The sequence below is a fragment of the Brassica napus genome, chromosome C2 (assembly GCF_020379485.1).
Source record: "Brassica napus cultivar Da-Ae chromosome C2, Da-Ae, whole genome shotgun sequence".
Lineage (NCBI taxonomy): Eukaryota > Viridiplantae > Streptophyta > Magnoliopsida > Brassicales > Brassicaceae > Brassica > Brassica napus.
In genome coordinates, this window is record NC_063445.1 from 48,311,599 (window position 1) to 48,338,466 (window position 26,868).

The 26,868-nt window shown below is 37.8% G+C and overlaps 4 protein-coding genes and 1 long non-coding RNA gene across 8 annotated transcripts; 4 read left to right on the forward strand and 1 right to left on the reverse strand.

Moving 5' to 3' along the window:
* The first annotated feature begins 4,026 nt into the window (after positions 1-4,026).
* On the forward strand, positions 4,027-6,194 carry LOC106443623 (probable pectate lyase 6). Its single transcript, XM_013885173.3, has 4 exons — positions 4,027-4,354; positions 4,652-5,333; positions 5,460-5,702; positions 5,820-6,194. The coding sequence occupies exons 1-4, from the start codon at positions 4,146-4,148 to the stop codon at positions 6,057-6,059; spliced, it is 1,374 nt and encodes a 457-aa protein (XP_013740627.1). The 5' UTR covers positions 4,027-4,145; the 3' UTR covers positions 6,060-6,194.
* A 1,372-nt stretch (positions 6,195-7,566) lies between these two features.
* LOC106438196 (ubiquitin-conjugating enzyme E2 2) lies at positions 7,567-9,156 on the forward strand. 2 transcript variants are annotated; one of them, XM_013879288.3, is made up of 6 exons: positions 7,567-7,836; positions 8,097-8,243; positions 8,322-8,347; positions 8,430-8,519; positions 8,611-8,699; positions 8,815-9,156. In XM_013879288.3, the coding sequence occupies exons 2-6, from the start codon at positions 8,119-8,121 to the stop codon at positions 8,941-8,943; spliced, it is 459 nt and encodes a 152-aa protein (XP_013734742.1). In that variant the 5' UTR covers positions 7,567-7,836; positions 8,097-8,118; the 3' UTR covers positions 8,944-9,156. The 2 variants fall into 2 exon arrangements, with proteins under 2 accessions (XP_013734742.1, XP_013734743.1); XM_013879289.3 differs by having other exon boundaries at positions 7,625-7,840.
* Positions 9,157-11,200: 2,044 nt separating this feature from the next.
* On the forward strand, positions 11,201-13,286 carry LOC125582099. 2 transcript variants are annotated; one of them, XR_007319958.1, is made up of 3 exons: positions 11,250-12,286; positions 12,348-12,694; positions 12,810-13,286. It is a non-coding gene; the product is annotated as an uncharacterized LOC125582099 (long non-coding RNA). The 2 variants fall into 2 exon arrangements; XR_007319957.1 differs by having other exon boundaries at positions 11,201-12,694.
* A 6,505-nt stretch (positions 13,287-19,791) lies between these two features.
* On the forward strand, positions 19,792-22,788 carry LOC106438195 (protein IQ-DOMAIN 29). 2 transcript variants are annotated; one of them, XM_013879284.3, is made up of 7 exons: positions 19,792-20,011; positions 20,402-20,521; positions 20,607-20,870; positions 20,941-21,129; positions 21,214-21,294; positions 21,365-22,436; positions 22,523-22,788. In XM_013879284.3, the coding sequence occupies exons 2-7, from the start codon at positions 20,429-20,431 to the stop codon at positions 22,552-22,554; spliced, it is 1,731 nt and encodes a 576-aa protein (XP_013734738.1). In that variant the 5' UTR covers positions 19,792-20,011; positions 20,402-20,428; the 3' UTR covers positions 22,555-22,788. The 2 variants fall into 2 exon arrangements, with proteins under 2 accessions (XP_013734738.1, XP_013734740.1); XM_013879286.3 differs by having other exon boundaries at positions 19,834-20,011; positions 20,419-20,521.
* Positions 22,789-23,061: 273 nt separating this feature from the next.
* Positions 23,062-25,449, reverse strand: LOC106438193 (probable serine/threonine-protein kinase PBL3). The gene is made up of 6 exons (XM_013879281.3): positions 25,215-25,449; positions 24,726-25,063; positions 24,514-24,649; positions 24,296-24,432; positions 24,078-24,201; positions 23,062-23,797 (listed from the first exon to the last, which is right to left on the reverse strand). The coding sequence occupies exons 1-6, from the start codon at positions 25,279-25,281 to the stop codon at positions 23,181-23,183; spliced, it is 1,419 nt and encodes a 472-aa protein (XP_013734735.1). The 5' UTR covers positions 25,282-25,449; the 3' UTR covers positions 23,062-23,180.
* Positions 25,450-26,868: the final 1,419 nt, after the last annotated feature.

Consider the following 26,868-nt stretch of genomic DNA (forward strand, 5'->3'; position numbering starts at 1 on the left):
AGCTCAACCCGCGAGCCAAGAAGGGTGTGTTCACCGGCTATCCACAAGGTGTCAAAGGTTTTAGGATTTGGGTTATTGAGGATCAAAGATGCGTCATCAGCAGAAATGTGGTATTTAGGGAAGATCAGATGTAAAAGCACAACAAAGCAGCCAGTCACACAGGTAAGATTACAAATTTTGATTCTACTATAAAACCTTGAGTTTTGATTTTGTAGGTGGAGACATTGATCAAGACATGCCAGATCAAGGTGGAGCGTCTCAAGAAGTGGTTCCTACGTCCACAACTGAAGAACAGCCTCAAGGTGGAGATACTGACTCAACGAGTGAAGCAGACAATCAACAAGATTGCCAGTTGGCGAGAGATAGATCGAGAAGAGTTCAAAAATCCCCTGCTAAGCTCCAAGATTACTATGTGTATCGAGAGGATGAAGACATTCCTGGGTATGCTTACTTGATGGCTCAAGACTCAGACAGAGTAGAACCAAAGAGTTACAAGGAGGCAATAGAAGGTCCAGATGGAGAGAAGTGGACAGAGGCATCAGATGATGAGATGAGCTCCTTAAAAAAGAATGAAACTTGGACTCTAGTGGATCGTGTCATGGATCATCGACTAATTGGGTGTAAATGGATATACAAGAAGGAAGGAGCTACTAAGGAGGAAGGTCCGAGGTTTAAGGCTCGACTGGTAGCAAAGGGCTACTCGCAGAAAGAAGGAGTACATTATCAGGAGATCTTCTCGCCTGTAGTAAAGCTGGTGTCGATTCGGTTCATTCTATCAGCTGTGGTTCATTTCGACATGGAGCTACAACAGATGGACGTCAAGACTGTGTTTCTTCACGGGTTCTTGAAAGAGACGATATACATGGAGCAACCTGAGGGTTATGAAGATAAAGATCATCCTGAGAAAGTGTGTCTGCTGAAACGGTCGTTATATGGTCTCAAATAATCTCTGCGTCAGTGGAACCAGAGATTTGATCAGTTTATGTTAAAGAATCAGTACTTGAGGAGTGAGTTTGACAGTTGTGTGTACAACAAGGAATTGAAGGAGGGAGAGTTTGTGTATCTCCTATTATATGTCGATGACATCTTAATAGCTTCCAGGAACAAGAGGTACGTTGATGAGTTGAAGGTTCTACTGAGCTCAGAGTTCGAAATGAAGGATCTGGGAGAGGCCAAGAAGATTCTAGGAATGGAGATAACTCGTGATAGAGCAAGAGGCGTTTTGACAATATCACAGGGTTACATTCACAAGATACTTGGAAACTTTGGGATGGAGCAAGCGAAAGCAGTAGGAAGTCTTATGGACTTAATGATCTGCACAAGACCGGATCTTGCATTCGCGGTAGGAATGGTGTGCAAATACATGAGTAATCCTATAAAGGATCATTGGCAAGCAGTTAAATGGCTTCTTAGATACTTGAGAGGTTCAGAAAAGACAAGATTGGTTTTCAGAAATGAAGGAGTGTTTACTGCTCGAGGTTACTGTGATGCTGATTATGCCGGTGATGCAGATAAACGGAGGTCAACTACAGGGATGGAATTCACAGTAGGAGGGAATCCGGTTAGTTGGAGGTCTAGTCTACAAAAAGTGGTGGCTTTATCGTCAACAGAGTCAGAGTATATTGCGTTGTCAGAAGCGTCAAGAGAAGCAGTATGGCTGAGAGGATTCATGAGTGAGTTAGGTTTCAGTCAAGATGCGGTCAGTATATATTGCGACTCTCAGAGTGCTATTGCGATAGCTAAGAATGCTTTGTGCAACGAGAGGACCAAGAACGTTCAAACAAAGTATCATTTTGTTAGAGATCTGATTGCAGATGGATGGGTTAAAGTGCTAAAGATTGCTACAGAGTATAACCCGGCAGACATTTTTACCAAGGTTTTACCAGTGGGCAAGTTCAAAGGAGCTTTGGACATGCTGAGAGTTACTGAAGATTGAAGCATCAGGTCCATAAGTTATTGAAGCTGGGAAGGTTCTTTCTCAGAAGCTGAGCGAGTTTGTTCAGAGTTTAAGGTGGAGCAACGTGGAGTGTATGATCTGATAAGGAACAAGGTGGAGTGTTGAGATGAGGTGTTCCTAATCAGTTCGAAGGTCTCCGGTTCAATCAAGGAATCAGATTGAAGATTGGTTTGACGGTTTAGTCGAACCGGCTAGTCACAAGGTTATCACGTGACTATAATGTAAACGACTAAGATATAAAGTCGTATTACATTCTCTTTATGCTGAGTTGATTAAGTTGTAACGGCATAGAGAGAGAGAGCATAGATAGAGATAAGATAGAGAGAGAGAAAGGCGGAGAGTAAAAGACGCCATTGTTGTATCTCGAGAGCTCATTTTTGAGCTAAGATCTCATCTAGTGCAGTTGCTGGTACCGTCCAGCCCCTGCGAGAATAGCGGCTACTCCACGTCGGAGGAGTGCGGTGAACTCCGGGTCACCAAGCTTTGTGTCTTCGTTCTTTTGTTTGTTCTTTTTTTTGCATTAGCTTAGATTGAATCGATATCGAACGCACAAGCTCCGATCCAACAGTACCTTTGTCTTTCCTAATGAATAAGTAACAATGCAGTGATATATGCAGCTGGTTCATCCCGTAAGAGATACAAAAGCCTCTGAAACAAACATTAAAAGAATAATCGGTCAATTGAAAAAGACTTTACATTCTGAAGAATGAATTTATTGTACTCGTGCGTATGCCGACTGAGACATCTGAAAAATATTTATAGCTGTTGGTCAAAATCTAGGACCTAACTGTGTAAATATGTGTGTTCCATTTGTCAAGCGAGCGTTAGAATGACAATCAAAATATCAATCAAACAATGTCGACAATCCTTACTGTTGCTATGTAAGTTTGTAATAAGATCTCTTTACATACGATGGGTGGCATCTTTAGAGCCGCTGGAATCCAAAATGCACAGAAATGAAGAGAGATAATAAAAGAAAAATCTACTCCCTCATTTCCTGAAAACAAGATTTTTTAGATTTTTTAGATTTTTTTATTGTTCCACAAAGATAGATTTTCTATATTGTTAGGTACTTTTTTATATTTTTGAGGAACATTAATTGAAAATATTTGAATTGGTTAAATTGTATTGGTGGAAAGTTATTGGAAATTGTATATTAAAGTAAAAAATAAATTAAATTATAAACATTTATTAAATTTTTAATAAGCATGCATACTCTAGAAAATCTTATTTTTGTGAACGGATGGAATAAATCTGAGAGGATAAATTGGGATCTGGAGATGAACCCGAGGAGACTATATAAATCTTTTGCACCGCAATAAATAACCGCCCAATACAACTGTCCCGTCGCCCGCCATCTCTCTTGCTTCATTGCTTCGAACTCTCGTGGCCCGATTAAAAAGATATGTGAGCATAACTGAAGAGGAAGACAAACAATCAATAGTCATAATCAAGCAATAACCATTATAGAGAGAGAGAGTGAATAGACGATTGTGTCAAAGAGAACGTAGGACGTGGATCAACAAATTCATCAGGCAGAAGTAATTAGGTAACAATTTTTTGAATTATTTTAATTTATTTTCCGAGTGGAACCTACATAATGGCGACGTGGATAGACTTAGGAGAGATCAAAAACTCTTCTATCATAATATAGATTTCTAACAGCTTGACCGTATTTTAATATTTTTGACATTTTCAAAATATATATATATATATATATATATTAATTATCTTTTCATGTATTCCATATATATAAGTTGTATGAAAATATACTATTTATTGAACTGATTTTATAATAAATTTGACAAAATTGATTGTAAAGAACACATTTACAATTAATATCAGGTTTGAAAGACAAAGATAACTGAATATGTATTCCACAAAAGAAGGATTTAACAAAGGAAAAAACAATACAAACCAGCTAAACTATAATTGGTTTTTGCAGGAAAACAAACAGAGAGTTGTAAAAATCAATGGTTACCTAATAATTACTCTGTTAATCGTTAATCCTCCACTAATGCATTTCATCTTCTCTCTCTTCAAAGTTCCTTGTTATTTAAGCAAACCATGAATCCAATCATCTAATACTAACCCTGGGCCGACCAGAAAACTTTTTGGACGACCCAAGCTTCAAGGGTTATCCTTCACCAGAATAATCAAAATCTAATAATCTCATCGTCGATTTCAAATGGCGTTTGCTTATTTGAACCTTGGGAGCTACGTTATCGTCTTCGTCTCATTGTCTATAGCCATCGTAGCTCCATCGGTTCAAGCTCACATCGCCGTCTTCGATGATTATTGGACCCAGCGTCAAGCCAACGCGTTGAGACAAACAATGGAATCTTATGAACCCAACCCGTTGAACGTCACGAACCACTTTAACTACCATGCAGCATTGTACGTTCTCAAAAACAAGCCTCTTTAATTTATCCTTTTCAACCTAACTTCGTAATCTAAGACAAAATGCGTGAACTCGTTAAAGCCTTAGATGAGCCACCACACCGTGTAACGCCGAATATGAGATTTAGGATATTAAAAAGGATTTTTTTTTTTTTTTTAACATTTTAGTACCCACGTGAAAATTTAGGAGACAAGACGAATGTTCATCCGGTTGTGTTGGTGTAGACCATTTGGTTACTCAAACGTTTTAAACAAACCTGACAGCAATTTTTCTGTTTGTTTTTTCTTGCTCAGAGCAATGGAGACGACTGGTGCTGACAACGGACCAAGGAGAGAGCTCGGACAAGTTAAAGCCGGTCAGAAAACACGTGGCGGAAGGTTCAGATCCCTTAACGCGATTGACAGATGCTGGAGAGGAGACAAAAACTGGGCGAAGAACAGGAAGAAGCTAGCGGACTGCGTCCTAGGGTTTGGTCTGAAAACAACCGGAGGCAAAAACGGACCCATCTACGTTGTCACAGACGCATCGGACGACGATCTGTTAAGCCCCAAACCAGGAACTCTAAGACACGCCGTGACTCGCGACAGACCACTTTGGATCATATTTGCTAGAACCATGGTCATAAAACTACAACAAGAGTTGATGATAACAAACGATAAAACCATCGACGGTCGAGGAGTGAGTGTTTACATAACCGGAGGTGCAGGATTCACGTTACAGTTCGTGAAGAATGTGATCATACACAATATTCATATGAAGTTTATTAAAAGAGGATTCGGTGGGTTGATTAGAGACTCCGAAGAACATTTTGGGCTTAGAACAATTAGTGATGGTGATGGGATCAATATCTTTGGAGCTACAAACATATGGATCGATCATGTCTCCATGAGAAACTGTTCTGATGGTATGATCGATGCCATCATGGGATCGACCGCCATTACTATCTCCAATTCCCATTTCACCGACCATAAGGAGGTAAGGCTAAGCACAAAACATGGGAACAAAATCAACGTTTCATAACATAATATTTACTATGCATAAAGATGTTTTACGCATGTGGTTTCTGTTGAATAACACAATATATGTATGCATTAAACGCAGGTGATGTTGTTTGGGGCTAAAAACGGTGACGAGTTCGACAAGAAAATGCAGATCACGGTTGCGTTTAACCATTTTGGTAAGAGATTGAATCAAAGAATGCCAAGGGTGAGATACGGTATGGTCCATGTAGTGAACAATGACTACACTCACTGGGAAATGTATGCAATTGGTGGAAACATGAACCCTACCATTATAAGTCAAGGCAATCGTTTCATTGCTCCTCCTAAAGAAGATTGCAAGCAGGTAAACAAAACACGAGAAGCTGTCCTAGTGTTTAACACTCTTAGATTACCTAGTAGGAATTTAAGGTGTTATGGGTTCAATTGATAGAGATTAATTTTTTTCTTTCTAAAATTGCAGGTTACAAAGAGAGAGTACACACCGTATCCAGAGTGGAAGTCATGGAACTGGCAATCAGAGAGAGATTACTTTTTGAATGGAGCTTACTTTGTGCAATCAGGAAAGTCAAATGCATGGAGCGCTGCACCGAAAAATCCAATCCCTAAAGAGTTTACAATCCGTCCTCAGCCAGGAACAAAGGTAAGAAGTCTCACCAAAGATGCTGGTACGCTTGATTGCAGACCAGGAAAGTCCTGCTGATAATAAGACTTCATTTGTGGTCCGTACGTGTGTGTTTCCGTGTTGTTATGGTAACAAAGAATTGTATTTGTTGTGGATGGTGATTTGTAACAAATTGTGCATAATGCAGTACGGTTAATCATTAGGCTTCTTCTTTTTTTTCTTGCCCCCACAAGGACATTAGTTTAAACATCAATACATAATAATCACACTCCAAATCTCGGTACCCTAGACTACATCTATTATATCATCAAATCTTGATTTGGTACCATTTGAATCAGTCTTCATTATAAGCTCTATCTTATCGCTTTTTTTTCCAAACCCTGAACACGTCCAGACACCATACCACAAAACATGCTATATATGCATTGCCTCAAAACCATCTCCAGTATTAGCAAGATCCTCATGAGCTAAACCCACCTGTTCCATATATAGATCTGAAATTTATTAATACTACCATAAAAAAAAAAAAGAAGAGAACTACTCTTGGAACTAGTTAATATTTAATGCCATATTTGTATATAATTGAAATCCCTTAAAGACCATACATATCCAAGGCCTGATACAAGAGGCAGAAACAACTGATAGAAGAAGCACCCACAGAAATAGCTTTTAAAACGGTATCCACATGCTTAGTCAAGTTTAACACTGCATCTTCCATATATACCGCATGAGAATAAGCAAGCACCAGCTGCAAGTTTTACCAGTTGCTTCTCATCTGTTACATGCCTGAGACTTTCTACATTTTGCCATCACTCTGTTATGTGAAATGTATTCCCAAACAGAGAACAAAGCAAATACAAAGCTAGATAACGATTATATTGAAGATAAACTGTTTACAAGTACTCAAGAACCTTGAGAGAATTATTAATGGAGTCTCTCCTCTCCCCCTTTCACTCTTTTGATCTAATCCCTAGATGATCTTATTCTCAAAGCAACAAACGACTTAAATAGAAAAGGCAAAGACGGCTCCGTCACTCCCACTCGCTAATCCGTTAACCTCTCACGCGCACTGTGATCCTCCACGTCATCGATCCTTAGTATGTAGATAAGCTCCACTTGCACCTCACCTTCTAGAAGCCATTTACCTTCTTCATCAGTAACCACACATAACACACTCCAATGCAGCATATATGCTGGACAAGATCACAAGTGGAGCTGGAATCTGTGGCTCTAACTCTACTAGCTTCATTGCCACTTCCTCTCCAAGCACTGGATCTATGTGTTGCCTACATGCACCGAGCAAAAAAAAAGAGTAAACTGAGGATGGTTGACTTATGACAGCCTTGGCTTCTCTTAATCTCCCAAAGCGATACAAAAGATCAATCATACAGCCAATGTGCTCTGAACTAGGGTTAATCCATATATTCTTCTTGAATTAAACTAAAAAAATTGAAGTCCTTTTTTTGACATTACCATAGTAACTACAAGTAGACAGAACGTGAGTAAAGGTTCTTCTACCTTCGCCTAGCTCTCGTAGTAGGTCAAATATATATTATATCAACCGCTAGAGATGCAAAAGCGAGCACCAAAGGATCGGACACAAGAAGATATTGTTGGTTAATGACTGGTTTAAATCGGTTATTTAATGAGTAACGGTTAAATTCGGTTAACTGTCATGTGTTGATTAGATCGAAAGCCTTCTAGAAGATCTCCACAGCGTGCGTTATACGAAGCTCCACATCATTTCTCAACCGCACGGTGAATTCGAAGATCACCGATCGGAGACTCTCCACGCTTCAACGGTGGTTATCCTCGTCGCTTAAAGTTCCGATCTTTTTACCTTTTTAGCTCAACGGTAGGTAAGATCTCTCTCATGGATTTTTTTTTTAAAATCTAAATCTCTTTAGATCCGATCTTTCCATAGGTTAAAGGGAACTGTTTGTAGTATTGAAAAGAGACAACTTTATCGACTTGAAGTTGATGTACTACTTGTAAGCTATGTAGATGATGATCATAGGTTATATAACAAAAACTAGTTTGATTCGACTATGCTTAGGCAAATGGGTTGAGTTGGTTTTGATAAAAACTTGTCTTGTCTTGCTTGGTTGGTTATAGATATCTAGAGTAAAGGAGAAGGATGTCGACACCAGCGAGGAAGAGATTGATGAGGGACTTCAAGAGGTTGCAGCAAGACCCGCCCGCTGGCATCAGCGGTGCTCCTCAAGACAACAACATCATGCTCTGGAATGCTGTTATATTTGGGTAATGTCAACAAGTATACTTACAGAAACATTCTATGTCTTCCTTGTACTTATACGCCTTCTGTTTGTGGATTGGCAGGCCTGATGATACACCATGGGATGGAGGTAAAGTTTTGTTTATTGTAGTATTCACTTATCTTTAGATTTTAGCAATATTCAATATCTTTCCTTGTATGATTTTGTCCAGGTACTTTCAAACTCTCACTGCAGTTTTCAGAAGATTATCCGAACAAACCACCAACTGTTCGGTTTGTTTCACGGATGTTCCATCCAAACAGTAAGTTAAAAGATAACAAAACACACCATTTTTGTCTGATTTTGAGTGCATGTGATTCGCGAAGCTTACACTTGATCGTTGTCGTGTGTAGTTTATGCTGATGGGAGTATATGCTTGGACATTCTCCAAAACCAGTGGAGTCCAATTTATGATGTCGCTGCTATACTTACCTCCATCCAGGTATAATATATATATATATATATAGACATGCTTCTCATGTCCCACTTGGTCGTTGATCTCCATTTTAAAGTTGTTTATCTGATCACATCTTTCTTTCTTTCTTTTTAAACTACAGTCATTGCTCTGTGATCCTAATCCGAATTCTCCTGCGAATTCCGAAGCGGCACGAATGTTCAGTGAAAGCAAACGCGAGTACAACAGAAGAGTCCGCGAGGTTGTGGAGCAAAGCTGGACTGCTGACTAAGTAGTAATAATCTTTCTTGTAGCATTTTGTCTTGAGAAACATTGAACCTTCTCTCTCTCTCTTGTGTTTGATTCCACCAATACTTCCCTCTCTCTCTCTCTGTTTTACTTTCCTGTCTTTTTGTTTGTTTTTAAACTCTATTGATTTGTTTCTTTTGATGTTTCCATGTCTTTCCATGTATTATCTTAACCACATCCCTCTTCATTCTCTACACTCATATCTTGCATCGTTGTTTTACCACTTTCTCAATGATCAATTTTTTCTTGAGGATTTTTCATTCATATACTGCCTTCATGGATGCTTCATGGTTCCCAGTGTTTGTCCATCCTTGTTGCAAGAAAGGTTCCAAATTTGTGAGCTATATCTGATTAACATAGATGAAAAGGGTCTGACCGAAACAGAACATACATGAAGCTTTAAACCTACCATCACCGAAGAACCTGCAGCCACTGCTTTGCATTTGATGATCTGAAGTAGTATAGAAACTGGTACACATCTTCGTTCTCTCCAGCCTCATTACTGCACACAATTTCATAACAAGTTTCAGAATGTGATAGAACATTGCACATTTTATCATATCTTCTGAGATATAAACCTCTGGGGAGTTTTGACTTAGAGGAATCCCTGCTCCAACCTAGAAATGCCTGTAAATTTTCTTTGTTTGAATTGAAAATTATGCAAAGTGTTTTACACCTTGGATGGTAAAGGAATAGTGTAGCTAGCCACTGATTTGTACAGTGAGTGTTTCAAGCATAATATATTCTCTATCTCCAAATTGTTCTCAGCACCTCTTTCTTCCTTTAATCTGATTAAAAAATTCCCATTTGAATCTATTGAAAACTGAATGTATTCTCTGTCTTTATTCAGGTTTTACCTGTGAGGGAAGTCCCTCAACGACCTCTTTGAAATATACTCTTGGACAATGAAGATTAATTGTGTGTCTAGCGTGTTGATTGTGGTCTTAGTTACTAGCACTGCAGTGTCCAAGAACGCTAACCAAATTCAAATGTCTTAGATTTAATAAAACTTCCATCTTCTGAGCTAAGCTCTGTGGCAAACTCTTCTCTGCTTCATTTTGATAACATCTCCCTGGCACTGCTATGCCTTCTCAGAGACAACCTTTGTACAACTTGGTCATGGGCATTCGGGTCAGTTCGGTTTATTCAGTTTTTGGGTTATTCGGTCGGGATGTTTAGGAACCGGACATTTTTCAGATCGGTTTGGTTTGGGTTCGGCTCGGGTTTCTATTTTTTTATAAAACCCGAAGTGGAACCGTATTATAAATAATTCGGGTTTGGTTTGGGTCTAAAGACCAAAGAACCCAAAAAAAAATGAAAACCCGAGTTAAACCCGGAAAAACTGAAAAAAATTCGGGTAGTTCAGATTTTTTGGATATTTTTTATTTATAAATTATATTTTATATATACTAAAATTTAAAATAATTAATATTTTTAATATATTCAAAATATTCGGATACCCGTTCGGTTCTCGGTTCGGTCCCGGTTTGGTTTCAGTTTTTTGGGTTTGGAAATATAGAAACCATTCGGGTTTTTGTAATTTTCAGTCCGGTTTCGGTGTCAGTTTTTCGGTTCAGTTCCGGTTTGGTTTTCGGGTTTCAGATAATATGTCCATGACTAGTACAACTGTTGGAATACCAAAATATATCAATCCACCATACCTAATACTTCTTCCGTTCTCTAATAATAGACTTTTTAGAAAAAAGTTTATTTCACAAATATGTATTTTTGTGTTTTCTATGAAAAAAATTGTAAACTTCAAAAAAACTAATTGACTTTATTGAATTACTATTGTTGGTTAAAAGTTATTGAAAATTACAGAAAATGATATATTTATTATGGTAGTTTAATGTGTTTTATTAATATGTGCGAAAATATTAAAAAGTCTATTTTTGTGGAACGAGGGAATATTATATAGTTCATGTTATGTTTGTTTGAGTTTTACCTGTTCACAGAACAAACTTGCTGCACCAAAGTCGTTAGTAGTGTCTTCCAGTTTCTCCGAGGAGAAAACGTGGTAAGGTGGGAAACCAATCACTGTAGATCTCATTGTTTGTGGAACACGTTATACGATTTTGTTAATGAAAAACTCAATTCAAGATTTCTAAATACTAATAGTAGTCTTTGACTCTTTGTTTACTTAAATCTGGTTATGACTTTGTTTATTTTGGTTGTATTACGGAAATATATCATCTATCCTATACTAAAAGCACGATATAGAGTGATTTTACAGTGTCCACGTCGACAAATTTATTCAGCCAATCAAAACATTTCAATAATACACGTATGATCTCCTAAACTGTTGCTTTTGTATGGGCTTCAATGTGGTTTTACTGGGCTTCGTCGGTTTCAATTTACCGATACAATTAGAAAAAAAAAACCCGAGACGGATAACACGATGCTCTCTCCTCTATCGCTTCGTCTTCACCGTTTCCTCTCCATCCTTTCAGTTTTCTCGATCCTCATATTATAAATATTCGGCTTTAAGGAATTCGGAGAAGGAAAGAAGGAGACCATATTGACAGACATGCATTTGAAGATCTTCACAACCACATCAAGAGCTCGGCGGTGATCGTGACGGAGCCCGATTTCAACGCCAAGATCTGCCACTTCTCTGCCACTTCGGCACCGTGCAGCTCTGCGGGGAAACAGACGGATCGAGAGATTCCAAAGCCGTTAGATTCGAAGGAGTGAAAGGATACATGTCGCCGGATTTTCAGGCTTCGGGGGTTGCGACTCAGGAATCAGACGTGTTCGCCTTCGGAGTCATGATGCTTGAGCTTCTCTCCGGCGAGGAGCCGTTGAAGTATACGTATGAGAAAACTGTCGGGGATTTTGAACGGACTTTGGTGATTGAAACCGCGAAAGCGGTGGTTGACGGCGGAGATGGTGGTGACATAGGGGGCGGTTGAGGAGGTGGATGGATCGGAGGTTGGGGGATTCGTTTCCGGTGACGGTGGTGGAGAAGTTAATGCGGTTGGCGTTGGAGTGCGTCGAGGATGAGGCGGTGAACCGGCTGGAGATGGGAAGAGTCGCCGGAAAGATATCGCAATTGTATTTGGAATCGGAGAAATGGTTGGCGAATATGAAGACTTCCTTTCCAGGTTTCAGAAGTCTCATTTCTTTGTTAGGATCGCAGAGTCTGGTGAGCCGCTTTGGTCAAAGAAACCTCTGTGTTGGGAGATACAAAGCTAGAGGAAAAGCGGGAAAAAGAGACCTTGTGTTAGTGCTTTTTTAGATAGAGGAGAGTTTGATCTTAATGTTGCTGGAGGTGCAGCAAGAAGTAAGGCAAAATGTTGTGCCTTACCCAATGGAGACACATGATGGTAATTCTTATAAGTTGTTGTTTTAACCTACTGATTCTCACACAATGTCTTTATTTGGAAGGGTGAAGGTCTCTTTACAAGTTTATATCGCTGACTGTCCCAAAGAACCAATCATTGAGATACTGCAGTTTGAGAAGCATCAAGACATGGACCAACTTTCTGATCATGAACACAATGATCCATATGGGAACCTTTTGAAGTGGTTGATACCGTTGGATAACACTATTTCTCAGCAACCCCGTTACCTCCTATAAGCTCTACCCCAGATATCAGCAGCAGTGCACACAAGCCATTACTCTCTTCTGGCTCAGGATCTCAGCTCTTCTCATTCGTCCATTTTAGAAGCTACTCCATGTTAGCTCTGCCGGCGCCGTGTTTATAGTTTCTGTACGTATGTGTTTGTGGAAGGTAAAGGTCTTTCTTTTTGAATGTGGGTGTGGCTAATGAGCTCAAGTGTTGTGGTTTCATGGCTCAAGTTGTTCTTTTTTGTGTAGCTTAAGCGTTTTGGTTTCATGTCTTACAGCAGTGCACACAAGCCATTACTCTCTTCTGGCTCAGGATCTCAGCTCTTCTCATTCGTCCATTTTAGAAGCTACTCCATGTTAGCTCTGCCGGCGCCGAACACTGCACCAGTTACTGGACCCGTAAAAACTGAAAGCTCCAAACCATCATTTGACCTTGAAGACTGGAACTGTTACTCAGGTCAAACATTATGGAACGGTCACAAGTCTGGGACTGAAGAGCTCTTATCTTTCCGGGGTGTCCCTTTGGAGCGGGATAAATTCTCTGTTCGTTGTGGACGTGAAGGCATATGCATTCCTGGTAAGAAGATGGAGGAAGAAACTCGAAATCATTCAACCTATTGATATCAATTCTTTTACAGCTGATTGTAATACAGATAAACATTTAATATAAATAGTTTTAAATTTTTATAATAAATTCTAATGTATATATGTAACATGGTCATATTTAATATAATATGGGTATATTTTGTTAACTCTTTGGAGGTTCAATCTTGACGGACAAGAGGGAATAGCAGAGCATAAATCCCAGTGATATATTGATGGGCTTTAAAACAAAAGAAATGTCAAAAAAATGTTGATTACATACAATCTGTATCACCTGTTTACGAATTTATAAACATAAACAAAGAAATAACTATTTAATATCACTAAGCTTCAATGTGAAATAAACTTTAGTATCATTTTTAACCATAATTCTACCATTTTATTTATAATTTCTGCTTCTTTGTTTTAAGACTTTAGCATTTGCTCTTAATAATGATAATAACTTTACTCTGCTTCTAAATATGATATATAACAAACTTAAATATTAAAACTGATCTACCAAATGTTTTTAAATTTACATTACTGCTTCCTATGTCAATTAAAATAAACATTGTATCATTAAGTTCTAATAGCTATCGATAATACTTTTTTCATTCAATGATTATTTTAATCCAAACACTATTTTACATTAAAACATGATTTAAACAAAAATATATTAAATTAATATAATGTTCTATTTTAATATTTTCATAGAAAATAACCCGGGCGTAGCCCGGGAACTGCCCTAGTTATAGATAATGATTGTATTTCCTATCCTTATATTGATTGTGATAATCTCTTTCGTTGTGATAAGGATGAAGATATCCTAGATAGATATGGTTTGGGTGTGTCCAGCCGACTTTGATATCGTTGTATATATACTCTTTGATGTGATCATAAATAAACAAGTTAGTTCGGTATCCAATTCTACATGGTATCAGAGCCTAGATCAGATTAACAAAATCAAAAGTGTTTCTGGTGTTCATAGTTTGAACAAATTTGTGGGTAGTAATGTCTGGAGAAGATTCTAGCAAATCTCAAGATGTTTCGAGTTCTATGGTGAGGGCCAGCGATTCAAAGGAGATGACACCTGTCTCGCCATATACGCTTTACGGTTCTGACAATCCAGGAGCCCTCATTACTCCAGTCTCGTTGAACGGAGATAATTACAATCTTTGGGCTAGTGAGATGCTGAATGCACTTCAAGCCAAAAGAAAAGTGGGATTCATCAATGGAACCATGAAGACACCGTCAAGTGATAGTCCTGATTATGACAGTTGGGTTGCAGTCAACTCTATGGTCATAGGATGGATACGTTCGTCTATTGATCCTAAGGTCAAGTCGTCAGTTACGTTTGTCTCAGATGCAAGTCAGCTGTGGGCAGGGTTAAAGCAGCGTTTCTCTGTTGGAAACAAAGTGCGGATTCATCAGATAAAAGCTCAGCTGACGCAGTGTCATCAAGAAGGTCAGACTGTTCTCGAATATTATGGACGTCTGTGTGTTTTGTGGGAGGAGTTTGCTGTGTATAGACCTCTTCCAGTGTGTTCCTGTGGAGCCGCTAGTGAGTTGTTGAAAGAACGAGATGATGATAAAGTACATCAGTTCATAATGGGACTTGACGATTCACGTTTTGGCTCTTTGTGCACTACTCTGATTGGAATGGATCCTTTACCGTCCATTGGAGAAGTGTACTCGAAGGTTATTAGAGAAGAGCAGAGATTGGGTGCGTCTCGAAGTCGTGAGGTGGTGCAGCAAGATGCTGTTGGTTTCCTTGCTCGACAAGCAGATTCATCTTCGCACAGTGACAAGCAGAGTACTTCGAAGTCTGATTCCTCCATACTACGGAACAGAGATCGTGTTTTGTCTTGCTCTCATTGTGGTCGAAACGGTCACGAGAAGAAGGACTGTTGGGAACTTGTAGGTTTTCCCGAATGGTGGAATGAACGTTCAGAGCGTGGCTCAGCCGGTCGAGGTCGTGGACGAGGAAATCGTGGTGGACGAGGCAGAGGACAATTCAGCACAGCACATGCTACCAGCTCCAATTCTTCCTCGTTTCCTGAGTTCACACATGATCAGTGGAAGATTCTTTCTCAGATGATCCAAGAGAAATCAGGTGCAGACAAGTTATCTGGTAAGACAACGTTTGGTAATGTAATTCTCGATACCGGAGCCTCCCATCACATGACAGGAAACGTTTCTCTATTGCGTGATGTGGTCTCGATTTCACCATGTTCGGTTGGTTTTGCGGACGGTAGTAAGACGTTTGCATTGAGTATGGGAAAGTTACCCATCTCGGACAAGATATCATTGCATAACGTCCTCTATGTTCCATCGCTTAATTGCACTCTCATCTCAGTTTCTAAGATTCTCAAACAAACTGGGTGCTTTGCGATGTTTACTGATGCAGTTTGTGTTTTACAGGACCGTTTCTCGAGGACTCTGATTGGAACCGGTGAGGAGCGTGATGGGGTTTATTATTTAACGGATGTGGCTACAGCAAAGATTCACATGGTGGACGCTTCTTCGGATCAGACATTGTGGCATCAACGTTTAGGGCATCCTAGTTTTTCAGTTCTTTCAGCTTTACCTATGTTTTCATCCGCTTCTGTTGGTTCTCACTCTTGTGATGTATGCTTTCGAGCAAAACAAACTCGAGAAGTTTTTCCAGATAGTTTTAATAAATCAGATGATTGTTTTTCACTCATACACGTTGACGTATGGGGACCATACCGAGTTCCATCCACATGTGGTGCAGTCTATTTTTTAACAATCGTAGATGATTTTTCTAGAGCAGTTTGGACATATCTCCTTCTCGCCAAATCTGAGGTCAGGAGTGTTCTTGTGAATTTTCTAGCGTATGCAGAAAAGCAGTTTGGGAAAACTGTGAAGATAGTTCGCAGCGATAATGGCACTGAGTTTATGTGTCTTTCGACATATTTTCGTGAGCATGGTATTGTTCATCAAACATCTTGTGTGGCTACACCTCAGCAGAACGGACGAGTTGAACGTAAACACAGACACATTCTTAACGTGTCTCGAGCCTTGTTGTTTCAGGCTTGTCTGCCGGTTAAGTTTTGGGGTGAGGCAATTTTGACTGCTGCTCATTTGATTAATCGAACGCCGAGTTCTGTTCACAAAGGACGGTCTCCATATGAGATTCTTCATAGTTGCAAACCAGACTACTCTAAGTTACGGGTGTTTGGCTCTGCCTGTTACGTACATCGAGTGGCCAGGAACAGAGACAAGTTCAGTGAACGCAGTCGTTTATGTGTCTTTCTCGGTTATCCTTTTGGTAAAAAGGGTTATAAAGTGTTTGATATGGAAAGGAGTGTATTTCCTATCCTTATATTGATTGTGATAATCTCTTTCGTTGTGATAAGGATGAAGATATCCTAGATAGATATGGTTTGGGTGTGTCCAGCCGACTTTGATATCGTTGTATATATACTCTTTGATGTGATCATAAATAAACAAGTTAGTTCGGTATCCAATTCTACAGGTTGTTTGTTCATTACACAACGTCAGCTCGACAGGCTGGTTTAAATGCATTAGAAGAACATGACTATGTTTTTTTTTTTTCTTTTCTTAACTTTAATGCATTGAAGAACTTGTCCAAAAAAAAATGCATTGAAGAACATGACTAGCTATGATTTTTATTTTCCATTATAACTTCTAGTTCACATTGTATATATGTATTCTCTTTTTTTTTTTATATATATATGTATATATATATGTGTATATATGTATATATGTATTCTCTATATTTGTGTAATCAAAAATCTTCAGATTTAGATAGTATTTCAGATTTAGATAGTATTTTCTGGTTTTTATTTAGCTCAACTTGCTAATAACTAGTAGTTTTGATTCACCGGTATAGAACTTTGAAGTCAGAAGACTCAGCAAAACGTCAAAAGGATTGACAATGGATCAAACGTTGTTTTGTTAATGTAATACAATTTTCACAGCTAAACCAGATCCTCATGGGACACTTAATTAATAACACCTTTAATAGTTTTTCTTTTGCTAATTTTTGCAAACTGATTCATCATCTTTTTTTTAATAAGGGGTCGACCCTTTTCTTATTGCAAGTTGCAACACGTGATTTTATTCAAAACATCTATGATTACACTTTTTGATTAGAACCTCTGTATAATTGATCAGATTACAGATGTTTGGTCAATTGTCGTTGAGAATGAGATCGAGAAATGTATGTCGTTTTATGTTTCTCGAGAAAGCGAAGCCATTACGTTTTTGTTTTAGAGATATTTATTTAATGGTGGAAACACCTTAGCATATTGGTTAAAGTTTAAAGGCTTCTACATCCAGGTCTGGGGTTCAAATCCCAAACTATGCAATTTCTTGCAGATTATAGGATGCGAAGCTTTCGAAGGTTCCAGAGTACTGTAAACAGAGCCGTTCGTTGTGGTCGCCTGTTGTGGTGAGAGCCTGTCCATCGAGGATGTCGTACATGCAGAACCGTCTGTGGTTTCAAGTGTTTCGGAGAGAGCTTCATCGTGGAATCATTATTCGTGGAGCTATTCATCATTATCGCATATATTGCAGGTAGTTGATCATCATATCTAATAGATTTAGAGATTATATGATGATGTAATGTGTTACCCAGCGTTAAAAAAAAAAAAAGATATTTATTTAATGTTTTATCTTACAACTTAAACTGAATTTTTTTTGATCAACTTAAGATTTGGTGGTATTAACTAGGGCTAGACAAAAATCTCGGATCCGAAGAATCGAACCGAACCCGATCCGAAAAAATAGTACCAAACCCGAACCGAAATTGATTAAATATCCGAACGGATTTTAAATTTTGATATCTAAAGAACTGAAACCGAACCCGGCCCGAACCGAAGTATCTCGGGTACCCGAATGTAACCGAAATAGATTTATATACCTAAATATATTACTTATTTTTAGATTTAATATAAATATATATTAAAAATATCCAAAATATATAAGATACTTTAAGTTGTCTAAAATACTTGAAAATATACATAAATAGTCAAAAGTAAATGTCTAAAATAGCTAAAATATATTCAAAACACCAAAATGCTTAAAATATCTATTGATTTTCTATCCAAATATTCAAATCAAACCAACTCATATGTTAATTTTAGATATTTTGACATATATTATACAAATTTATATGTAATATATTATTTTGTTTTATAGATTTTGAGAAATTTTAAGCTAATATTAAATTTTTTTAAATAATTTAAATGGGCTATCCAAAACCGAACCGAACCCGCAAAGATCCGAACCGAACCCGAACCAAAATTTAAAAATACTCGAATGGAGCTGAAATCTTTAAACCCGAAAACCCAAAACCCGATTAGATCCGAACCGAACCCGAATGGGTATCCGAACGTCCATCCCTAGTATTAACAAGTAATACTCCCTCCATATCACGTATCACTTTAAGTGGTGTTTAGAAAAAAAAAATTGTTTCAAAATAATTAATGTTTTCATTATTCTAGATAGAATTTAATACCATTTAAATTTTGTGACCAATTTTAAAATACTGAATTTTTTTTTGGTTGAATTAATTTTATTTAATTATATTTTTATATAACCAAGATAAATTGTAAAGAAGTTTGTATTTTGTTAATCCAAGTGCAAAAACCTTAAAAATCATTTAAAGTGATATAGAGGGAGTATATAAATTGCACCAAAAAAGTATTTTATCTGTTTCATATTAAGTGTCGTTTTGGGTCTGTGCACACGGATTAAAGAAACAATTAATTTTGTATATTTTCTATATAAAAACATAATTACCAATGTACCTAACCATATTTTCCCAATAAAAAAATAAATTACTGAATAAAACTAATAAATTTTGCATTGAAAATCGAAAACAATACTTATTTTGTAACAAAAAAAATTTCTACGACGAACACTTATTCAGAAACACGGAGGTAGTAATATAAATGAAAAGACTTTTTTCTTTTCTTTTATTTTGTTCAATGAATGAAAAGACTCTTTAAAGTATAGGAACAGGACACGTAATTAATAATCATTTAACGTCAGGAATCAGCAGATTTAACCACTTCGATAATGACAGCCTTAATTCTCAACTTGAAAAGAACTAAAATAATAAAAGGCAAATCTCTAAAATAGCACATTTCTAAGTTTATATCACAAAAATAGCAATCAAAAACTAAAATGACCAAAATAGCACATTTCTAAGTTTATCCTTTGAAAATTTTAATTTTTTTATTTTTCAAAATTTGAAATCTTATCCCCAAAACTTCATTTCTCAACTCTAAACCCTAAACCCTAAACTCTAAACCCTAAACCCTAAACTTTAAACCCTAAACCCTAAATCTTAAAATCTAAACCCTAAACCATAAACCCTAAACTCTAAACCCTAAACCCTAAACCCTAAATTCTAAACCCCATCCTTTAACTCTAAACCCTAAGTTTGTGACTTTTGATAAAATATTAAATGTTATTTTTGTGACTTTTGACATTAAGTACTAGTTTGGGACATAAACTTAATTTAGTGATATTTTTGTCTTTTTCTCAATAATAATGTCAGACAAAAAGAAAGGTTATTTCAGTAAATTCCCTTAAACCCCTGGCTTATACCATCTATAGCCCATTAATAAGGCCCATTCTGAAAAAAACAAGCAAAACATATCTTAAACGCTGTCGTTTACGAACCGTCTCTTTTTCTCTCTCCTTTTGTCGCTCCTCTTTTACCTTTTCTCTCTCTCTCTCTCACGTTACAAACGGTGAGTGTAATTCTCACTGTAAACCACTTTTATTATTATTAAGGTCACTGCTCCGGCGAGGAGCCAAAGAAGACAACATTTTGAAAGAAAGAGACGGTTCGGTGTGGTCTCTTCGTCTCTATTTAGCTACACTGGGGTTTCTATTTGAGGTTTGACATTTTCCTAAATTTTCTTTTTGACCCATTTTAGAAAGTTTCCTGCTTTTGATTTCTAACTCGAGATCTGGGTTTTCTTCTGTTATCGTCAAAATCTCTGCTTTTTCAGTTTATCTTAGTTAATGGGTCTCTATGTGTTCCTTTGGCTCTCGTTACCTTTTGATTCATGCTTCTTTCGATTTAGTTACTGCACCGTTGATGTTAGGGTTATTCTCTCTCTCTCTCTGGTTCATGTCTTGTGTTTGTTTCTAGGGTTTGTATTAACAGATTTGTGATTCTATATACGGAATGTGTGTTCAGCTTCGGTAGAAATTGTTGATTCCATTTGAGACTGTAGAGTATTACTTGAAATTTACACACTTATGGAGGTTTCTATTTCTGTAGCAACTTTCTATTTGTAGGTGTTGAAAGATGGGAAAGACTCCAAGTCCTGGTAAATGGATCAAGTCACTTCTTGGGAAGAAGTCATCAAAGTCAAGTTTGGAGAAAGGAACCGTGAAATTGGTAAGAACACTGAAGAAAGACATTGTTGTTTTTGTCTTTTATGTCAAAATGATATGTAACTGTAAAAAATGTTCATATGTGATAGAGATCTGCAAATAAAGAAGAGATTGTGGTGAAGGTGAAGGTGAAGGATAATAATGTCTCAGACTTAGCTACCAATCCTCCGGTACTAGTTTCATCACAGGAAGTTGCAGCAGCTACACAAGCTGTAATAGTCCCAGATGCTCTAGTCCCCGAGAAGCAGCCAAGCGCAGAGTCGAATGTGAATCTTGAGTCAGGGAATGACACAGAAGAACTCAAGCTTGAAGAAGCTGCTACAAAGGTTCAAGCTGCTGTCAGATCTCATCAGGTTACTTCTTTTTCTACATTTCAGTAATGAGATTTCGGTTCTTATTCTGTTGTTTTTCAAATGAGTGAAGGCTCGTGAAGAATTACAAAAGCTTAAAGGTATCATAAAGCTGCAAGCAGTGATCCGTGGTCACTTGGTTAGAAGACAAGCTGTTGCTACATACTCTTGCATTTGGGGAATTGTGAAGTTACAAGCTCTTCTCCGCGGGAAGAAGTCTAGATCTTCAGAGACCGGGACTCAACTTCAGAAAACAAACTCGGTAATTTAAATGTCTGTTACTTTGTAAGTTCTACTCTAATAACCTTTACTCGATTTCAAAGTTGTAGTTTCTTTTGTTTGATAGGAACCTGAGAATCCTGAAACTTTGCAAGGAAGCACTTACAGATGGCTTGAGAATCCCACAAAGCTCTCCATGATTGATAAGGTAACATCAACAGTTTGCTATGCAATTCAGTGACGCACTCTTGCTTATTTGCTTCCTTGACTTTTTTCAGCTTCTAGTTTCGTCGCCAAAGGCATTGCCTCTGAAGATTCAGTATGGTCCTGAAGATCCTAACTCAGCCAAGGTGTGGCTTGAGCGCTGGACGCTGTTGCAGGTTTGGGCTCCTGGTCCACTGGTGGTTAAGAGCCTTGTTGCGAAATCTCAGACAAAGAAGCGAAGTTTTCAACCAGTTGAAGCAGACAAGGGAAAACTTAAGAAAGGTATCAAGAAACCACCCGGTGGTTTAACCACTGGAAGTAGCTCTAGTAGCCGTTCTACAGCTGAAAAAGAAAAGCCTAAGAGAAATGTGAGGAAGGCTTCCACGCTTGGTAAAGAGGTTTCAAGAACCGAGAATGATAAGTCTAAGCAGAACTCGAGAAAAAGTACAAGCGCTGTAAAGGAAGTGTCTTCTTCATTGGAGGTTAAGGAGGAGATGCCTCGAGTTAGTCTTAGAAAGTCTTCAGTTTCCAATGGGATAGAGAAACCTATCCGCAGATCTGCTGAGAAGAAGAAAGAGATTGCAGATTCAGTGCAGAAAGAATCTCCTGGTGACGAGGTTTCAGCTCATGTTGTTGATACTCCTGAAGAAGAAAAGGTGAAAGATAGCACTGAAACAGTTTCTAAAGATGAGAGTTCACCGGCTCTGGATGCCACGGAGCAAGATGAACTCAAAACCGAAGAGAGAAATGACAAAGCTGAAGAAGAGATTCAAGAGCCAGACTTGCAGATAAGCTCTGAGAATGGAAATGACACAAAGCCAAGCGATAGAAGAGCATCGCTGCCTGCAAAGATTGAGAATCATCATCAAGAAGGGCTTACACACAGCGGGAGAAAGATCCCAAGCTACATGGCTCCAACTGCATCTGCAAAGGCAAGAGTAAGAGGAGGACAAGGGTCTCCGAGGTTTGGTGGTCAAGAGAAGCCAGAGAAAAATGGAATAACTAGACGCCACTCTCTTCCTCCTGCTGCAGCCAATGGCAAGCTGAACACAATGTCTCCAAGAGCTCACAGACTTCTAATAGCTTCAGCTAAAGGATCAATGAACAGTGACAGATCTTTTTCGTCTTCCAAGGACATTGGTGGTGGTAAGAAGTCTAAACCTTTTTTTTATACACAAGCCTCTTGAAAGTTTCAAACCTCTTAAACCCATTTTGCTCAATGTTTATTTCAGATAAATCGGCGAAAGCTGAGTGGAAACGGTGAATTTCTTTTGAGGCAAATAGAGAAAGCAATGCAAAGAGTCATCCTGATCATCTTACACTGTTGAAAAAAAAGCTCTGAAACCTTTTTTATCTGTTTTAACTGTTTTGTTTCTATGTTTTTTGTGTGTTTACTTCGGTTTGGTGTGGTGAGTCTTTGACATGGTCCCTTTAGATTTCTCTCAGATGCTCTGTCTTCACAAACAAAAAAAGGTTTTTAGTAAATAGTTCTTTATAATGCTTCTCTTAATCATTTACAGTTTGTTCATGAAGTTTGCCTTTTTCATTGTAAAACAAGAAAAGGTAAACTGTATAATCATAAGCTAAACTGAAATTTGTCTGAAGTAAAACTGAACCAAAGCTTTTAGTTAAGAAAAAAAAAACCAAATATTATGTAGCTGGGCCAAGAATAACTATATTGTATCAGCAAAATTATTATTTTTTTATTTTTGTTGTTATTATGTACACCAAAACTTCAGCTCTAATAAGAATAGATAAATTAACAAACAAATTAAAAACCAAAAATTGGACAAATTCTTCAAAATGCTAATGCCTCATGTAGTGTGAACAAAGCCATTATTATATTACAAACAGAGCAGCACACATTACAACAGAACTATTACAGTGATACTATCTTACACGAGGAGATTGACTGTGAGAAGGCAAAGGAGAAGCAATTGGAGTTAAGTGCAAGAGAGGCCGATCATAACTATACCTCCTTGGAGATTTCTGCACAACAGATCCGTTACTACCTCTAGGAGAATCAATCTGGCCTTGTCTGGTTCCAGCACCATTACTACCTCTTGGAGAATCAATCTGGCCTTGTCTGGTTCCACTACCTCTGGGAGAAATAATCTGGCCTTGTCTGGCTCCAACGCCAGTATTACTACCTCTTGGAGAATCAATCTGAGCTTGCCTATTACCTCCAGGTTTGGTAGTGGTTGTTGATTCAAGCTCATCAAGTTTGGCCAAAACTTCAGACATTTTCGGTCTGAGCTTTGCATCAGGGTTTAAGCACTGCAATGCAAGACTAGCAGCTGTGTATGCTCCTTTCTGAGGATACTGACCTCCTAATCTCGTGTCCATTATTCGAAAAAGCTTTCTCTTGTCGCCGAGATACGGCGTTGCCCAGTCCACTAGACTCTGCTCCACTCCCACTTTAGATTTGTCCACTGCTCTTCGTCCTGAGAGTAGTTCCAGAAGCACCACACCGAAACTGTATACGTCGCTCTTAGCTGTTAATCGACCTGTGCATGAAAGTCAAGATATGAGCCACAAAGACCAGGGCTGTCCTGAGATTAGCAGCAGGCGACTTAGTAAAAATTTCAATAAAATTATTTTTTTAATAAATTTAGGGGCATTTTTTTTTTTACAAATTTGGGAGCCTATCGATGTTATTTTCTTCAAAAAAATTGGGGGGCCCTAGGCGAATGTTTCATCCGGGTTTGTCCATAACGGGCTCTAACAAAGGCTAAATCTATTGAAGCACATGCTAAAAGTTTATAAACTAAGGCCAAAGTTTCACACCTGTGGCTACATATTCAGGTGCTGCATATCCGTGAGTACCCATGACTTGTGTGGACACATGTGTCCTGTCACCGGTAGGACCTGCTTTGGCTAGACCAAAGTCTGAAAGTTTAGAGTTGAATTCCTGTGATTAAAAGATCAATACTATTAGAGGTTTTGATTAGAAATGAAGTGATAAGGTGTTGAATAGAGAGAGCTTGGTAATCAGTTTTTATTACCGCGTCTAGTAGAATGTTAGCAGCTTTAAAGTCTCTGTAGATGACTTGTGATTTAGCGTCATGAAGAAAAGTAAGCCCTTTGGCAGCTCCTATTGCAACTTTCATCCTTATAGCCCATGTTAGTGGCTGCGCACCACCTGCAATACCCAAAGGAAAAATCATTTAACGGGGAGATAACAAAACACGGTTTAAAAGAACCAAACATGTTGTTGACATACGTCTAAAGAGATGATTCTCCAAGCTTCCTTTTGGCATGAACTCGTACACCAGTAACCGGTCTTCACCCTCTACGCAGTACCCAACTAGTTTGACAAGGTTTGGGTGACTAAGCTGACCAAGATAGTTCACTTCAGTCTGAAACAAAACAATGTCACAACACAATCTCATGATCAAAACAAAGATTAAGAGAGGAGAGGCAAAAGGTGCTCACCAACCACTCCTTGTGACCTTGAAACCCTTCAGTTTTAAGCTTCTTGACAGCTACAACGATACCAGAACCGGGTTTAGAAGCGGTTAAAGTAGTTCCATCGATCCATCCTTTGAAGACATAACCAAAACCTCCTTCACCGAGAAGACTATCAGGTCGAAAGTTTCTGGTAGCGCTCTTGAGCTCGCTGAAGGTGAAAGCTTTGAGATTAGGTGATGACAAGATCTCTCCTTCTGTTCTCGGTGTGGGTAAAGACTCCAAACTACTGTAGGAGTTTATGCTTAAGCTTGAAGGGACCGTGGAACGGCTTGTCTTGCTAGAAACTCTTGACCCTGATGAACCTTAAATTAACGCCACAAAAACAAGCATCTAAAAATCAGATCATTAACTTCAAATCAGAGATGGATCATTTATGAAAGGTTCCATCTTTGGACATTCCAAACCAGAAAAGGAAGAAACTTTATGAGCTATGGAGAAGACAAAGAAAGTTACCAGAATTAGCATGAGGACTGTGGCTGCTACTGATCACTTTAGCTGATGAATCTAAACAATTACCCATTTTTTCAAGATAAAGCTTCACTCTTTTGTTCTACAATGAACAGATTCAAAAGAGTAATTGAGATCGTTAGTGAGAGGAAGAAGAAGAAGGAACGTGAGATTCTGAAAGAACACAGAGAAGCACAGCACACCATTCATACAAAAGTCACGGTGGTGGGGGGTTTTGTGTAATTACGATTCTACCCTTATGCTTTGGTCGCCGTGGTCCTTGGCTTTTATCGTTAAATGACTACTACACCCTTGGATTCTGCGAATCTATATGATTTTTACAAACGTCGAGAAGGGACAGTTTGGTCTAAACTTGGCTGCGTATTTGCTTGCGTCAGCAAGTCCACGTCAGATTGTAAAGTCTTTGCTTTTATACATTTTACCTTTAAGCAAAAGCAAAACTCCTAAAGATGTGCATCAAATCTAAAAATGATTTTCCATCACTGACTGATTAATTTTGGTAAAAGATTCGAATGAGTTTTCAGATAAACCTTGGGATTAATTTAGTATACATTCAAACAAGGCACGAAAGGTTTTAATGAAAAAAGAGGTGGTTAACACGCTTTTGTGATATTTTAATTTCAAGTATTATCTAAACTTTATTCCATGCATTGACCCAACACATTCCTCTCTATTCACATTGCGTTTTGGACCGACACATACAAGAGCCTTTTTATATTACACCTTGACACGTGTGAATAATTGTGGAAATTAAAAAATATCCTAGAATTCTGAATGTATAAATAACACAAATCATAATTCAATAAGAGTTATTAACATAAGAAACAATTACATTATAGCACAGTTTTAAGTTTTTTATCACACAATGGGACAATTTATACTATCAAAACAGTTTTTACTAACTTTCTTAACCAAAATAAATTGTAACTAGTAGATTTCACTTCTTCTCTCTCTTAATCTTTTATTTTTCAAATCTAATTTTTTTCACGGTTCTTCATAGCAAACAAAAGAAAGTGAGTCTCATGTATCATCTTTTTTGTTTCCTCCTCTTGAGTTCCTTATTTTTTTTTGTAAAATTAATTTTATTTTTTTTATTCTTTTATAAAGAAAATATGTTTATAATCAGTGTCTTTGTTTTTCAATCTATCTTTTGAGATATATCAAACTATATTTTTGATGGAACAAATCGCTCAACAAATCGGAAACCAAAAAAATCACTTTTGTTCGAACTTTCAAGATTAAAGCCATGAATTAGGATTCAACGCTATCACATCTGAGTAAAAATACATGAAAAACAAGTTGAGAATGTAAAGAATCCTGGAAAATAGATGAGATAGGCGGAAATTAGGGTTTCTGCTCGACAATAGCTAAGGAAGAAGATGAGGTTATTTTCGTAATTTTGCAACATTAATGAAAAAAAAGAAAAGCCGTGTGTACATTACATTCAAACTGTACATCTATACACATAATTTGTATTATACATCAAAGTGATTGTGTGCATATTTTTTGGTTTTTTGTTGGCTTTCTATCTAAATAACTAAGCCTCTGCGATTTCATGAACTCAAGATAATGTTAACACAATGTATATGTGATTTTTTTTCCTTCTTCCATGTACACACAGGGTCGGGGCATCCTTGAT